General features: G+C 36.1%; 1 protein-coding gene across 4 annotated transcripts in view; it reads left to right on the top strand.

Annotated features, from left to right (window-relative positions):
- Positions 1-5,147: 5,147 nt before the first annotated feature.
- FANCL (FA complementation group L) overlaps positions 5,148-17,515 on the top strand; it is a 91,196-nt gene continuing 78,828 nt past the window's right edge. For 2 of the 4 annotated variants that reach the window (XM_053890706.1, XM_053890705.1), the window contains exons 1-2: positions 5,150-5,299; positions 16,620-16,678. In XM_053890706.1, the coding sequence (XP_053746681.1) occupies positions 5,213-5,299; positions 16,620-16,678 (146 nt within the window). In that variant the 5' untranslated portion in view covers positions 5,150-5,212. Of the gene's footprint in view, positions 5,300-16,619; positions 16,679-17,515 lie in introns of all 4 variants that reach the window. The other 2 variants (XM_053890707.1, XM_019428172.2) reach the window with 2 other exon arrangements.

The raw sequence follows: 17,515 nt of genomic DNA, 5'->3' as shown, positions 1-17,515 counted from the left end.
TATATTATATATATTTATATTAATATATGTCTAGTGAATAAATATTGGTACTCTAAAGAGTCCTAAAAATTTGTGTGATTACATCTGTTATCCCCATTGGTCAGGTTTTCATATGGAGTCCCAGTTATAAAACTTGGACCAGCCAACTTTGACACATGATTATTTGTTTCTTTGTGCCTTTTTCATTTCACAAATCTTTTCTTTTGTACCTGTTTTAGGCTCTAAAGGAGAATGAGATTAAAATGAATCCTCCTCAAATGGATTACTTGAATATAACTATAAGAAACAATTTTATACACTTAAGATCTTGAAGAATATTTTAAAAGTCCTGCTAATTTTTGTATAAACTTACAATGTTTTTGTCATTTTCAAATGTCTATATATGTATACAAAATTGCCTTGAATTTTGAACTGATGATATATAATCATTTCTGAATAAGTACCTACAGAAGGGGGATTATCTACATCTAGATAAGGTTTTTAGTTCATAATTTGAACATGAACATCCAAAGGCTGAATCCTCTTGATTCATCAATTAAACTAATAAAACCTTATGTAAAGATGTTTGCTTCAACTCTTTGTTGCTGTTCCCTCTGTACTGAACACAAACTTCATCTCCTGCTGCAGTAATTGGTTCACAACGTTCCTACATCATTTCCTGAAAGCATTTATTGTCCAACTAAAAGTGAACAAGACTAAACTATCTTAATTGTTGGCAAAACAGCAAAAATATCCAATGCCAGTTTTCCACATTAGATTTTGCAAACACAATCTTATTAAGTGGAGTGACAACGTGAATGAGATTTTCAAAGTTTTATTTTCAGATTTATTATTCAGATAATCCACACCTGTGTTTTTGAGCCCATTCACTTTTTAAAAAATTTATTTTATTTTTTATTTATTTTGCCAGAGAGAGAGAGAGAGAGAGAGAGGCAGTGTGAGGCAGGGACAGAGAGAGTGAGAGAGTGCTAGAGAGAGAGAGAGAGAGAGAGAGAGAGAGAGAGAGAGAGTGAGTTCCAAGCAGGCTCCATGCTGTCAGCACAGAGCCCCCTACGGGACTCCATCCCAGGAACCATGAGATCATGACGTGAGCTGAAATCAACAGTGCACTCAGCCTACTGAGTCACCCAGGTGCCCTGAGCCTATTTGCTTCCTACAGATACATTTTTGGAATTGCAAAGGACCTTAGAGATCATAATGTGATCTATACGAAGTCAAGCATTTGAAGTTTCTTAACTCTCTTTTCATTATATTGTGCTTCCTCTAACTTAATAGATGATTTTAAGTTGGATAGCATTTACATTTATAAAAATCTTTGCTAATGCTTTCTTTTAAAAAGTTCATGGTACTGTTAAGTAATTTGCTTTACATGGAAAAATGAAAGGTCTTTTATCTTTTTTTAAAAATTTTTTTTAATGTTTTTATTCATTTTTGAGACAGAGAGAGACAGAGAATGAATGGGGGAGGGTCAGAGAGAGGGAGACACAGAATCTGAAACAGGCTCCGGGCTCTGAGCTGTCAGCACAGGGGCCCGATGCGGGGCTCGAACTCACGGACCATGAGATCATGACCTGAGCTGAAGTCGGCGCTCAACCGACTGAGCCACCCAGGCGCCCCAAGGTCTTTTATCTTTAAAATATCAACTGATTATGTAAGTTCCTTCCTTTTATCTTGACATTGTTTTGCTCTTTTCACATATCAAGATTTCATACACACTTTTAATGTACCAATACCACACACTCACATATGTCATTTTAATGGCTTTTAACATTCTATCATGTTATATAATTTGGCCATTTCTAAGTTATTAGGCATTAAGTTGTCTCCTATTTTTATTAACATTTTTGGATTATCTTCTTGGGATATACTCCCATAAGTTGTACTTGTTCAAAAGAAAATAGTTTTTATGTTTTCTGCTGTATATAAGTAGATTGCTTTTTTAAAAACATTTTTCAAATTACACATAATAATAAGCAATGTATAATTACATCTGTTTCCTCATAGACCTGCTAACATTAAGTTTAAATAAGATTTCAAAGAATAAAAAAGGTGTTACTAATTTTTTGATAAAGATACTTTTAAAATGTTTTTGTTATTTTGAAATGACTATATATGTATAAAATTACCTCTAAACTTTTGAATTTTGGTGTGAATTTTAATTTATTTTTATTAATTTAGTTATTTCTTAAAATTTTATAAAATCAGCTATTTCCACATTATGGATAACTCATTATTTGCTCTCTTTTGTCCGTAGATAGAAACAAGCAACACTGAAAGAAATAAAATTGCTATTTTAGCAAATCCTATCCCCATCAACAAAGGATTCTTTAAAGGAATGTGATAAACCACAACCATATCTTTTTTATTTTTCATAGCTGAAGGACATTTTTGGATGAAAAATACACTTGTGATTTCATGGCTTCCTTATTCTATTTGCAGGATATTTCATTACTATGTAGATTACACTAAGTTTCCAAAATGTAAAATTGGTTCCTTATTGCTTATAATGTTACCTATTCATCTGATTTCTTTCTTTTCCTTTTTCTTTCTTCCTTCCTTCCTTTCTTTCCTTCTGAGAGAGTGAGTGTGAATGAGGGAGAGGGGCAGAGGGAGAGAATCTCAAGCAGGCTCCATGCTCAGCTCAGAGCCCCATACTGGGCTCTATTCCATGACCCTGGGATCATGATCTGAGCTGAAATCAAGAGTCAGATGCTCAACCATCTGAGCCACCTAGAAGCCCCTATTCATCTGATTTCTAATCCTTAATGCTTTTATAAATGATGTTCATTTCAGTTAGTCAACAAAATATAAATTAATTTTAGTGCTCTTTGAAAGGAAAAATCATCTTGAAATAAAAAGAAAATACAGGAAAATATACTATCATATCTTTAGAAGTACACATACATGAAAATTTGTCATATAAAGCATATATTTCATTAATAATGCGTTGCCAAGAAAGTACAAATGTTTTTTTGGGGGGAGAGGGCAGGTGGATTTTTCAGTGTTACAGAAATGGAAAGCAGCCCATCTCCACCATTCTCTCCTTTATTCTTACTAACAAATTCCAAACAATATATTTGCCAAAAAAACCCACCTGTGTTTCCCAGACCCTTTGCATATGGGATGGCCAATGTGATATAAGACTTGTTCAAGGGACCTCTGTGAAAGCTATCACTGCCCTTCTATCTATTGATGGTTAGGGCTCCAGTAGTGATCTTGAGACCATGATAGAAAAGCCAAGGAAATTTCCGTTCCCTAATATCAGACCCAAATTGCCATTACTCTTTCAGCTTTTTTTTCCTTTAAAGTTTCTCTTTTTATAATTGAAATGATCTCTGTATTAAGAATTTCTTTTAAATGATGGTTTGACACTAATAAACCATGTGTATTCACATAGCTAATGTCTAAACCTTAACTATGTGGCGAGGTAACTCTTACGTTGGAACTGTAAAATCTTTGACAATTATTCACTTGATTAGTGCAATGACTTTCAGCTGGTTGCACAGTAGAATCAGGTGTGAAAATAAAACTTCACTAAGTCTAAGGTAATGGTGTTCAAATTTCGGCTTACATTAGAGTCCCTTGTTAAAACACAGAGGTGTTAAATGTGTGATTCTTAAAACAGATTGCTGAACTCGTCTCCTAGAGTTAAGAGATTCAATTGGTCTGGGGTGACATGGTCTCAGGTGATACTGATGATGCTGGTCCAAGGACCACCCTTTGAGAACCCCTAGTCAAGGCTACAGCTTGGGCACCCATGTAAATAGTTTAACATGATTGTGATGGTTGACTGCAGTATCATCCTTAATGAATGAGTTGCATAATTGAGGGAGGGGAGGGTCACATCCCTAAGAAGGTCCTCAAACTTTGCATGCATCATAATCATCTGGAGGGCTTGTTAAAACACACATGGTTAGGCCTTACTCCCAGAGTTTGGGATTCCCTAGATCTGAGACAGAGGGGTGAAAATTTGCATTTCCCAGGTGAGACTGCTGCTGATGGTTCTAGACATTTTAAAAACGACTGCTTTAGTGTAATTTGTATCTAACTACCACTGCCATACTCTTGTTTTCCCCTAAGTATCCAGAATATGGTGATAATTGTTGTGAAAGTTTAAGAATCTTCAGGAAGTCAAATTCCATTTTGAGGGCAATAAAGATGGGAGGGAGTACATCTTAGTCATCTTTACATGGCCTGTGGCATATTACAATGATGTTTTGCAAATACTAGGGTTCAAAAATATAATGCATTGAATAGTGATGGTGGTATCAAACAGTTTTGTACTAAATAGTAGTAAGCTACTTATTTAATCAGCCCTCAGTACAAGGAAATGGATAATCACCATTTCTGAGTAAAAAAAAAAAAAAATGTATAGAAAGGGTTATCAAAGAAAAATTAACTTTGGCTCAACAAGTTAATCAGCAATCTTCCCTCACATTTTGCCTTTAGACGTTTGTGAATGCAGTGCACCAAAGCTGAGTGTGATGTTGACTTGAGTCTGGAGATACGTATGTATATGTGTGTAAATATATTTGTGTGCGTGTTGTGTGTGTGTGTGTACACACACAAATACACAATTGTGCAGTTCTGAAATACAATAGTAACTGACTAAACTTGGTAAACCATAGAATTACAATGTTGCATGTGATATACTGAATGGATTATAATACATTGTATAGTAATACATACAGAACAATACATTTTTCTGTACGCTGAAGGCATACAAGAGATCCTGTAGAACAGGCTAATAGACTGATTACAGTGAAGAAGGGGAGTTGAGGCAGGTTCAGGGTAAAGGAAATACAATACCCAGACTGTACAAACCATCTTATGCGGTAAGAAATGCAACTCCACAAAGCTGTAGTAGTCTCTCAGTAAAATCAAACAAAATTACCAAAAGGGTTATTGGGACAATCAAGGCTGGAATGCTCTTGTTCAATTACATCTGTGAAAATAACAATCTTCCCTCCTGCCCCCTATTGGGGCCAATGCTATCTCCTGCCGAGCATCTACTATGGCTGGGCCTGAGTCCAGGTGCCCGGACTAGCCCAAGACCTTCATTTCCCCTCGCGCGGAATCTTCGAGACTTTTTCCCGCCAAAGCCGGTGTTTCCGCCCCTCGGAGCCCAGGGCGCTGGCGGGACTGCGCATGTGCGGGGCGCAGCCAGTGGCTAAACCCCCGGCGGCTCCACGGACGGCGAACCGTGGCGGAGATGGAAGCGAGCCTGTTGCGCCAGTGCCCGCTGCTTCTGCCTCAGAACCGGGCGAAAACCGTGTACGAAGGATTCATTTCAGTTCAGGTACCTGCCCGCTTGTTGCCTGCTCGCTACTTGGGCCTCCCTCTCGCGGCGCAGCTCCGCCCCTGGAAGTCAGTTACGGGAGCGGTTAGCGGCCCGGACCTGTGGGGATCGAGGGGGGTGGCGCGGGACCGCTTCCTCCGAGTCTAGAGGTTTGAGAACGGCTGCTCTTGTGGGCAAGCCGGCCCCTCGCTACCGCGTCGGTGGCCGGGACGGGCTCGCAGCCAGGGACTTGGCCGGCGGAGCCCCGCGCTGGACCGGAGCGGGGGGCGGGGCGGAGGGCCACGCCCCCTCGCTCAGCTTCCTGAGTTTGGCCTCCCTTTTGACTCGGTGTCTGTCCCACCGTTAACTGTGTTTTTGTTTGTTCGTTTTTTCGTAAATTTTTGCCTACCTCGATTCTAACGCCATTCCCACCCCGCCCCACAAAACCCACGAAGGTTGGTGCCTGTTCACGAGGAAATCCGTGCTAATTATATTCGTTTTACAGTAAAATAAACAAATTAAAAAATATGTATATATAAGCCTCCTTTTGGCTCCCAGCTTAGTCGTGTGTACCTGAACACCTCCAGCAGCGATATTTTGTACGGAATCTTAATAATTCATTACTTCTGAGTGCAAGTGGCTTCTCTTGTGGAGTTTATTACACATGGTAACACACGTGTACATTTCTGAAGTTTACAGAGTGCTTTCCAAGTACCTTGTTTCACTAATGCTCAGCCCCTTGAGGCACGATTTAAAATAAAAAAAAAAAAAAGTCATTCTCTCTTCATAGTTAAGTCAAAGCATGGGAAGGCGGAGAGGTTAAGTTACTTGCCCATGATCACCAGAATTCCTTAAAGCCAGGCTCTGTGATTCACCTGTGGATGGATTTTGCGCCTCTGCATTGCACCAAGATACCCTAGGGTAGAATTTTAAGGATAGATTTTTGCTCCCTGACCTTTACACTCATCATGGTACCACCTCTCTGACCACACATATGTTTTTTTAAATCTTTTAAAATTAACAGATCCAGCCTGAGGGAAAACTGGTGAAACCACACACAAATTAACCACCTGCAACATTTTTTAATTTTTAATTTTTTTTTTAAGTTTGTTTATTGAGAGACAGAGCGTGATGGAGCAGTGGAGCGCGAGCGGGGCAACGAAGGGCAGAGAGAGAGAGAGGGAGAGAGAGAATCCCAAGCAGGCTCCGGAGGTGGGGCTCTGAACTCATCAATAGTGAGATCATGACCTGAGCTGAAATCAAGAGACTGATGCTTAACCAGGCGGTGGGCCCTAACCACCTGCAACTTATAATATGGATCATGAATAGGTTAAATGATCAATCCGTACCTTCTAGCTATAAACCGTAACACGTGACTGACGAACCAGAGGATTTGGTTTGCTATGTGAAATAAGGAGAAATTCCTGAAGAGGAAAGAAACAAAGTGGTCATTTTAAAACAACTTAACATTGAAGCAGAACTGTATTTTCTAAGAAAATATGTATGAATCTTAGGCAAGTTTTCAATTATTTGGACTCCTTTTTATGGAAACACAAATTATGCAATTTTGTCATAATTTAAAATTTAGTGATTAACCAGATAATTTGGAAAAATATCATGGTAATGAATAAAAATTTCTGTTCTCAGAATTATTTTTATTTTCTGAAAGGAAAATGAATAATTGCGTTGCTCCACCTTACCTTGATTAACGCTCCATTCAACAATTCTCATCAAAACAGACATTGCCAGTATTAAATGAATGGGATGGAGGTAAAATTTAACTCTTAATTATAGTGATTAAGAGAATGGTTTCACCTTTCAAAAATGTTTGAGTATTGGGTATTTGAAAACTTGATAATTTATTTAACTTTAAAGAGAAGCATATTTCATGCTTTTTTTTAAGTTATAAATGACATGCAACGTTATATTAGTTTCAGGTGTACAACATAATGATTTGATATATGTATGTATTGTGAAATGATCACAGTTAAGTCTAGCTGTTCATCTGATTCGCCATATGTAGTTGTAGAATTTTTTTCCTGTGATGAGAACTTTTAAGATTAGTCTCTTAGCAGCTTTCAGATATGCAATAGTATTAACTCATGTTGCCATGCTGTACGTTACATCCCTTTAACTTTTTTATGACTGGGTGTTTGTGCCTAGAAGGTGCACAACCTTTACCCGTTTGACCTACTTCCCCACTAGCACACATACTTTTTGAAGATCGGGGCCGTATCCTAGAATTATCGTTAAGTTTTGAAGTTTACTCAAAACATATAATAATCTCTCAAAAATACAGAGTGAGTTATCACATTTACTTGCTAAATGAAACTTTTACCCACCCCTCAGAATATTGAGTGTATAACTAATCAATACACTGTAATTAAGGGAAGGTTACAGAGGGTACATACGGATATATTCATTTTTCTTCAAATTCATCGGGATAATCACAGCAAGTAGAGGTTAAATTTCATTATTATTTCTGGAATAAAGGTAATCCACTTTTCCCTTCCCCAGTTGGAAGTACCAGTCTTGAATTACCTAGGTGAAAACATGATTCACTTTTCAGACAATATTTAGAAAAATTGAAGAGATCTTAAGTTACGTTTTTATTAGGAACCATGTTTCCAGCATTTTAGGCACTTTAAGGAAAGTACTTTGTATTATATGTGTCTGTCTGCTAAAGCCTCTTAGAAAATGTGTAAACAAAAAAACAAAACAAAAAAGAGAAAATGTGTAAACATCAGAATTGAGATTAGATGAAATTTACCTGTGACCCTTTGTTGTAGCTACAGTTCTGATTTGTACTTGCCTTAAGCAGCTTACTGAAATCATAACGTAAACAACTTAATTTAACATTGTTTTGTTTGGTGGAGCTGATTTTCGTCTGTTTGTCTTGTATATAATTTCAAACTTACAGTAACAAGCATGTATGAAGATTACCCAGATTCTCCATTTTACTTTTGCCCCATTTGATTTATTATTCTGAGTGTGTGTGTGTATATATAATATATATATAATATATATTATATATAATATTTTATATATATATGTGGGTGGGTATATATACACATTATTTTTCTGAACAGTTTAAGATTAGGTTGTAGACATAGTGCCTCTTTATTCTTAAATATTTCAGCATATATTTCATGAGAACAAGGATACACTTATATAAATCCACAGTACAGTTACCAAAATCAGGAAGTTTAATCATGATGTAATGCCATTATCTGGAGTCCAAATTCAAATTTTGTTGATGTTGCAATTACATATTTTGTGTCCCTTTCCAGCCTCCTAAAAGATATCACATTACATTTAGTTGACATATCTCTTTAATCTGGAATAGTTCCATGGTCTCTTTGCTTTTAATAAATTTGAGAATTTTTAAGTTTATTTATTTTGAAAGAGACAGAGTGTGAGTCAGGGAGGGGCAGAGAGAGAGAGAGAGAGAGAGAGAGAGATTGAGAGCGAGAGAGAAGATCCCAAGCAGGCCCCATACTGTCAGTGCGGAGCCTGATGCAGGCTTGTACCCACAAAACCATGAGTGAGATCATGACCTGAGCTGAAAGCAGGGGTCGGACCCTTAACCAAGAGTCGGACGCTTAACCAACTGAGCCACAAGAGTCCGACGCTTAACCAGGAGTCGGACTGAGCCGCCCAGGTGCCCTAAACTTGATGTTGTTTAAGATTACAGTATGGTTATTAGGCAGAATGTCCCTCAGTTTGGGTTTGACTGATGTTTCCTCATCATTAAATTCAGATCATGTCACTTTGGCAGAGATGACACAGAAAGAATGTTGTGTTATTTTCAGGGCTCATGAAGGTAGCGGGTTTCATTGGTGATGTTACCTCTGATCACCTGTTTAAGATGACATGTGCCAGATTTTCCTTTTGTAATTCAGAAGTACTTCTAGAGAGCTATGAGGCATCAAACTTTCAGGGGTACACACCAGTTTTAGCATCTGTTGACTCTTGATTGAACCAGTTAGTACTGTGGTGGTTGCCAAATAAATGATGATTTCCTTTTCTTTTTCTAAAGTTTATTTCTTTTGAGAGAGAGAAAGAGAGACAGACACAGAGAGTGTGCGTGAGTGGGGCAGGTACGTGAGTGAGAGAATAACAAGCAGGCTGCACGCTGTCTGCATGGAGTCAGATGCAGGGCTCAAACCCGTGAAACCATGAGATCGTAACCTGAGCCGAAATCGAGAGTCGGCAGCTCAATTGACTAAGCCACCCAGGTGCTGCACCAAATGATGCTTTTCTGACTTCACTAGTTTTTCTTTATTGTCATTTTATTATAAGGAGTAGCTTTCTCTTTTTCCCCACTTGTATCAGACGGGACTCATTGGTTTTAAAAATAATTTATTTAATGGATTGTGATCATTACTTATTTTGATGTTTAAATTATCCCAGATTTGGCTATGAGTGCACATTTTTATTGATAAAATTTTTATAGCTCTGCATTATCCTCTTATTAGTGTTTTTATAGTACTCTGTATATGCTGACTTACAGTGTTTCATCGTCATAGTTTTTTAGTACTGAAGTTTACTTTGTAGATCCCTTGTACCCAGGAGTTATTTAATAGAAAAGTAAAACATTTTCTCACAAGTCTTGTTTTGATTTTTAATTTTGTTATTTCTAGTTCTCTTACGTTGTGATTAGATAATCTTTGTAAAAATTATAGCGTGTGAAACTTATTGATCCTTTGTATGTGTATGTGTGTGTGAGAATAAACCCTCTGGCTTTAAGAAGATATTTTAAGAAGATATTTTAAGAAGATATTATTAGATTGTTCCTTTTCTTTTGAGTGAGCCTTGGTAGTTTGTTTCCTTCAAGGAATTTGATTATTTCCTCTAGATTTTTGAATTTATTGTCTTAAATGTTATGATATTCCATTATTATCCTTTTAATGAATGCTTTTAGGATCTATAATGATGTTCCCTATATTATCTTTTGCTGCATAACTACCTACTCCAAATCTTTGTGGCTTAGAACAACAAACATTGTCACATATGCTGTGGATCAGGAATTTGAAAGTTACTTGGGTGGATGGTTCTGGATCAGTGTTCCTCATGAACTTGCAATGAAGATGCTAGCTAGTTTCCCAGTACTCCAAAGGCTTGACTAGAGCTGAAAGATTTGCTTCCAGGATAGCTCATGAACATGGCTGTTGGCTGGAGCCTTCTGTTTTCTGCTGCTTTTGACTGGAGGCCCTCAGTTCCTTACGGCACAGACCTCCATAGTGTCCTCACAACATGGCAGCTAGCTTCCCCTGAGTGACATAACAGAGACCAAGCAGAAAGCTGCATAGTCCCTTTTTTCCCCTGACCTCTGATATTAATACATACTTACTTCTGCTTTATTCAGTTTTTCTAGAAGCAAGTTGTAAATCTAGTCTTTATTCAAAAGGAGAGAAATGAGGTACTGACTCTTAAAGGCAGAAAAAACTGGATAGAGGCTTATAAATTTTATTGCTCTCAGGGCACCTGGGTGGCTCAGTTGGTTAAATGTCTGACTCTTAATTTTGGGTCTGATTCTTAATTTCGACTCAGGTCATGATCTCACGGTGTGTGAGGTCAGGCCCTGTGTCCAGTGGGCTCTGCGCTGACCGTGCAGAGCCTGCTTCTGATTCTCTCTCTCTCTCTCTCTCTCTCTCTCTCTCTCTCTCTCTGCCCCTCCCCAACTTTCTCGCACACTCTCTCAAAATAAACTTAAAAAAAAAAAAATTATTGATCTCTTCGAAGAACCTACTTTTCATTTTACTGATTTTTTTTTTTCTCTTATTTTTGTGCTTGTGTTTCATTGCTTTCTGTTAAGTTTCCCAATTTCTTCAAGTGGGAGGTTAGCTCCTTGATAATGAGAAGTTTTTTGTCTTATAATATAGATGTTTAGTGCTGTAAATTTTTCTTCAGATGCTACTTTAGCTATGTAAGATCTACTTCATATGTTGTATTTTCATTTTTGTTTTTTAAGTTCAGGATACTTGTTAATTTCTTTTTATTTATTTATTTTTTTGCACAGGTTACTTAGAAGAACAATGTCTTCCTAAGTATTTGAGGATTTTCCAGATCTCTTTTTGATACTGATCTATAATTTAGTTTCATATTGGTCACAACATGATTTTTATGATTTAAACTTTTTAAAATATTTTGGGACTTATGGCATAGAATATGGCCTATATTGGTAAATGTTATGGCTGTACTTGAATGTGCATTCTGCTGCTGTTGGGTGGATTGTTCTATAATGTCAGGTCTAGTTGGTTCATAATGCTATTTGAGTTTTTTATGTGCTCACTGATTTTCTGTCTGCTTGTTTTATTAATGAAAGGGGGTATTGAAATCTACTATAATTATCGATCAATTTCTGCTTTCATTTCTCAGTTTTTGCTTCATTTATTTTGAAGTCCTTTTATTAGGTACATAAACTTTTAGGATTATTAAGCAATCTTGAACTAATTTTTTTCTTTTCTTTCTTTTCTTTTTTTTTATGATTCTGAAATGACCCTTTTTATCTGTGGTAATCTTTATCCTAGAATCTCTACTTTCTGATATTAGTATAGTGACTCCAGCTTTCTTTTGATTAGTGCTGGCATGGCTTAATGTTTTTCCATTCTTTATTTTATACCTATCTGTGCCTGTATATTTAAAGGGGATTTCTTTTCGGATTTCTTTTCTTCCTAGTGTTATTCCTTTAACATTTCTTGTGGTGCATGTCTTGTACTGATAAATTGGCTGTTTTTTGGCTGTTTTATATCTGACATATTGTTTGGCCTTTTGAAAGATACTTTTACTAGGGCTAAAATTCTAGATTGATTTTTTTTCCCCCCTTTTCGTATTTTACAGATGTTGCTTAACTGTCTTGCATTATTTCCTGTGTGAAATCTCTAGTATTTCTTACTTTTGGTCCTCTAAGTAGTGTGTCGTTTTTCTTTGCTTATAATACGATTTTTGTTTTTTGTCATTAGTTTTTACCAATTAGATTATGATATACCTTGGTGTAGTTTTCTTCATGTTTTTCCTCCACTGGGTTTGTTTGTTGAGCTCTTGGGATTTGTGAGTATATATTTTCATTTAATTTGGGAAAAAACGTCAGTCATTATTTTTTCAAAAATATTTTTGTCCCTCCCTCTCTTTCCCTTGTATTGGAGACTCAAACTACATGCATATTAGGCCACTATAAAGTTGTTTTATAATTCACTAATGGTTCTGTTCTTTTTTGGTGTTTGTTTTAGGCTCTTTCTCTGTTTTATTTTTAATGTTCTGTGTTTTGAGGTACCCTAAAATCATCTTTTGCAAGGCTTAATCTGCTAATACTGTCTACCATCTCAGACATTGTACTTTTCATTTCTTTGATTTGGGTCATTATCTTTCCTGTTTGTTCTATTTAGCATACTCCTGCTTTTCTCTACCTTCTTGGATATCTATAATGTAGTTAAAACTGTTGAAAATTTTTTGAGGAATTCTATCATTTGCCATTTTTGTATTTCTCTGGATTTTCCTCTTTATTATGAATCTTATTTTCCTGTCTCTCTGCATGCCTGGTATAGTTTGATTGGATGCCAGACACTATGCATTCTAACTATTGTGTGCTAGATAATTTTATTTTCTTAAACATTCTTGATTTGTTCTAAGATGAGTTAAATTACTTGAAAACAGTTTAATTTTGTCATGGTTTGCTTGTAAGCTTTGTAAGGCAGAACCAAAACAGACTTTAGCCTAGATTTAATTTGGTTCTGCTACTGGGGCATTAGTCTTCAGCGTGTATATGTGTGTATGTATGTATGTATGTACATACATATATATTTTGATAACTTTTATAGGACAAGGTTTTCCACTCTTGCTGGTCAGAAACAGGACTATTCCCAGCCTTGTGTGAGCTCCAAGATTGTTTTGCATGTTCTGTTCTCATGGGTCCTCAGCTTTTGGTGGTTTTCTCACATACGTGCAACTGTCATACTCAGCTGATTACACTGATTCTCTAGGTTTAGTCTCTGTAGATTTCTCTCTTTTCCACGTATTTCTTTCCTCTTTGATACTGTACCTTGTGAATTATAGGTACCTTTGCCTCCCCCGACTTAACCCCTTTATCTCAGATTGGGGGCAATGTTGGACTCCATTTGGTTCTCCATCCTTGCTGTGTAGCCTGAAAAATCTTCAGAGAGTAAGACTGGACAGCTAAAGAGATTTTCTCATTTGTTTCCCTTCTTGCAAGTATGACTGTCTTTTAGTGTCTATTTGATGTCTGAATATCATCGTTTCATGTATTTTTTGTCCAGTTTTTACCTAACGTAGAAAGTAAGTCCTGCCACTGTTACTCCATGTTAGCTAGAGGCAGAAATCCTCTTTCAGTGTCTTAAAAGTTGTATTGTTGCTTTTTAAAAATTTTGCTTTGAGAAATGTGGCACTACTCTTATTCTGTTTCCCATATACTATTTGAAATTTTTTTTTAATGTTTATTTATTTTTGACAGAGAGACAGAGCATGAGTGGGGGAGGGGCAGAGAGAGAGGGAGACACAGAATCCAAAGCAGCTCCAGGCTCTCAGCTGTCAGCACAGAGCCCAACGCGGGGCTCAAACTCACAGACCCTGAGATCATGACCTGAGCCGAAGTCGGATGCTCAACCGACTGAGCACCCCGGCGCCCCTCCCATATACTATTTGATCTTAGCAGTTGTGGACTTTTTATTGTTAAGGTCTGCATATTAAGATAGCTCTTAGAGTGGATCCTTAGAAGTCATTTCTCACGTGTTCAGTTGGCTCTTTTCCTTATGTGAATTGCCAGAAAATATACTTGGACTGTAATTTAAAATATTTTTTTCTGCTGTCTTATTTTCAAGGTCTCCAGTTCTTTGTGTATTGTATTGTCTTTACCTGTTTCCACTTCAGTTGCTTTTTTCTGATGGTTTTTAATTTTTTTCTCATTTGGTGATTTTCTGGCTTTTTGTTTGCCTCTTAAGAAACTTGAAAAAATATTTTATTGGAGTAAAGTATACATAACCTTTGCCAGTTTAACCATTTTATTTTAAGTAATCACTACCCCAGCTTGGGGCTTGAACTCACAACCCTGAGGTCAAGAGTCATGCAGTCTACCAATTGAGCCATTCAGGCACCCCACCTCTTACGAAATTTTTATTTTGCTCTGTTCTTCCTTGAGCACCTATTAATTTATTCCATTCTAGTATTTTATCTTTTTCTGAAGTAAAATTTTTTTCCTTACAATTTCTGTTCTTGGTTTTTGATTTTCTGAATATTAGTACAAATACTTAATGATAATATAATTCAGTATTGTAATTTGTTTATGCCTGTGTTTTTTGTTTGCACAGGTGATTTGTTATCACTTGAAATGTTTTCTTTCATTCTGGTTTTGACTCCTAGCTTGACATTGATGAAACCAATATCTTGGTGAATTTGGTTGTTGACAATAGTTTATAAAATTCCTAGCTTAAGTATAATTTCTTCTGTAGGTGAAGCAAAGTGCAGTTTATTTAGTGGATAATTTTTTAGTAGTAGTGTTGAGGGAGGAGTTGAGTGTTTTTATTTTGTTATATAAGCTCCTCCATTTCTCACTCTTAATTTTTCCTCCCAACATCCATTTTCCAAAGGATGGCTTTACCTGCCTTTTTTATCATCTATTCATATTTCTTTTCCAAGGTGAGCTTCTTGACTTTTGTGTTTATACTAAGCCCCCCTACCCGTAGTCAGTGCTCTGATCTACCGAACTCTTTATTATTATTTTAACACTTAGTCCAATTCCTCTTCTCTCTTCCATGCTTTTTTTTCTGAACCCCCTAGTTCTTTAAGAGGACTTGCTATGGAAGTCCCAGGGTAGAAGCCACTAGAAAGTGGTTTTTATTTTTCTTCCTAGGTAGCTTGAAGTTTATAGTGTGCTCTCTCTGATTTTGCTGGAGACACGGGATTTTTGTGGTTTTAATTTGTTCTTAATATTGATCTATTTGGGAGGATGAGTGGAGAGATTCAGATTTAGGCAACTCTCTGTACCTTGTTCCCTGCAACCTGGAAGTTCTTCTTGAGAACAATTAACATTTTTTATATGCTTTAACTAAAAAAAGCTAATTTTGAACATTTTCTTGAATCAGAAAAATATTGTGACATGTAACATGGCATTTGACCTTTTAAAATGGTTGGATTTTGCACATAAGGGACTTTGGAATTTTATTCTTTCAGATAACAGATCGGTAGAGTAGTTTTACTATTTTTCATGTAAATTTTGAATTCCAGATTGTTCTTACACCAATGTGTGGGATGTCTATAAAGTTAGGTTAAAGTTACTACATAATATCTTCTAGTGCTTTAATGAAATAGTGAATTATTGTTACTTGACCTTTTGAAAAGGTCAGTAGTACATTTTGTTTCATTTTTTTAAAGGACATTTAAATGTAATGAAAGTCAGAACTGTAATATTATCATGAAAGTAAAGGTTATGGGGTACATTTAATTGTGTTCCTCTAGTTTTGAATCTGCTTTGAGGGAGCCTGTGCTAAAATTCTCATGGTGATTATTTTTCGAGAATTTTATTACTCTTTTTCATTTTATATTGTTGGAGTAAAAGATTATATTTCTGTTTGTCTTTTTCTGCTTACCTTTGCTCAGATCATGTGTATTATCCTATTTAAGATATAAAGTTTAAGCTGCTTACCCATTCACTTTCTCAAGAAAGAAACTGAATATGTTTTTCAGAGAACAGTTCTTTCCTAAGAAAGACTCTTGAGTAAAACTTGGTATATTCAAATGTATAGCTTGTGAATATTTAAAATAAATATTAGTGATTTTATTCATTAACGGCACATGAATGTGGGAGAATTAAATATTTTGTTTTATGAAAATATTTCTCTCATGTCTGTATGTTCAGATTATGGAACTAAATATATTTTCATTTTATTAAAATTAGGAAATTGAAAATTACAAAGCTGGTAATGTATCAGATGATCTTATTTTGCATTGTGATTTTTTTTCTTCCATAATCAAAGCAATTGAAGGAATTTCTTCACAGACTTATTTTCTAAGAAATACTTAAATTTCTTTGTTTACATTAACAATTTCTTAGTATTTCTTGTGACATGAGTTGATTCTAAGACTCTTTGTTTTGATTTCCCAGTAATTACAAAGTTTCTGACATTTTTAAGTTATTTTTACTCAAATGCAATATTTTATTCTATACATTTTAACAAATGTAAAGATTTGGATGAAGTTAATACCTTTTAGAAAATAAAGGAAAAACCTTGCTGTTTCTGTGTGATTTTTTTTTTTTAAGTTTAGCTTTTTTTTTTAACATTAAGCAAAAGATGAAAATTTGAGTGAACCTTTTCAATATTTTCCACAGGGACGAGATTTTCACCTTAGAATAGAGTTGCCTGAAGATTTACAAATGAAGAATGCAAGGTGATGTGGTGTTTTGTTATATACATGCATCTTGGTAGGATGGACCGTCATTTAATCTGGTAAAAGCTGATTCTAGCAATTAGTTTTGCCTAAAGTGCTTATTAGCCAACCAGAAATGTTTCCGTTTTTTTCAAATCAGTGTACATTTGTAAATTATTTTCCCTTGTGCTGAAGTACTTTTCAAAGGTAAAACATTAATTCTCTAATTTTTTTTTTTCATTAAAGTAGTAAATAGCAATTGTGTAATGTACCTCTTGGTACAGACAGCCCTTCAAGGAGTATCAAGAGATGAGACTGGAAAGTAGGCAGCATCTAAAAATCTCATTTCTGTTCTTAAACATCTCTGGGAGTAGAGTGGACAAAGAATCCAGAGACATTGTTAGTAGAATTGACTGGATTTTGTGACTAATTAGAAGTAGGAGATCGAGGGGAAGAGTTGTGAAGGATGCTTTCCAAGTTCTGGCAACACTAAGCTAGAGAAGAGGTTAAAGTGGAGAAGTAAGAGAGCCGTCATTTAGAGACGTTGTCAGGTGTGAAGTATCAAGAGGAGATGTTTAGTGTATTGGCTTTGAAATCAAGTGTGAGACATGCAAGTCACAGTAGGCATGGGATTTGGGCCTGTTAGTATGGATACTTTCCAGTTTCTGCAAGTGTGGGGTGAAAAGAGAAAGCCAATGTTTAAAAGACTTGAGAATATACCAACATTTACAGGACTGGTAAATAAAGAGGAACTTGGAAGAAGAGTAAGGACTGACCAGAGAGGTAAGGGGAAAATCTGGATGACAATTATCACTAAAGCTATGAAGAGGCTTAATGAGAAAATGGTTCACTGAGTAT

This window comes from Panthera pardus, unplaced genomic scaffold (genome assembly GCF_024362965.1).
Source record: "Panthera pardus isolate Hobbes unplaced genomic scaffold, ASM2436296v1 HiC_scaffold_25, whole genome shotgun sequence".
NCBI lineage: Eukaryota > Metazoa > Chordata > Mammalia > Carnivora > Felidae > Panthera > Panthera pardus.
Note: the sequence above shows the minus strand (reverse complement) of the source record. Positions and strands in the feature narration are given on the sequence as shown.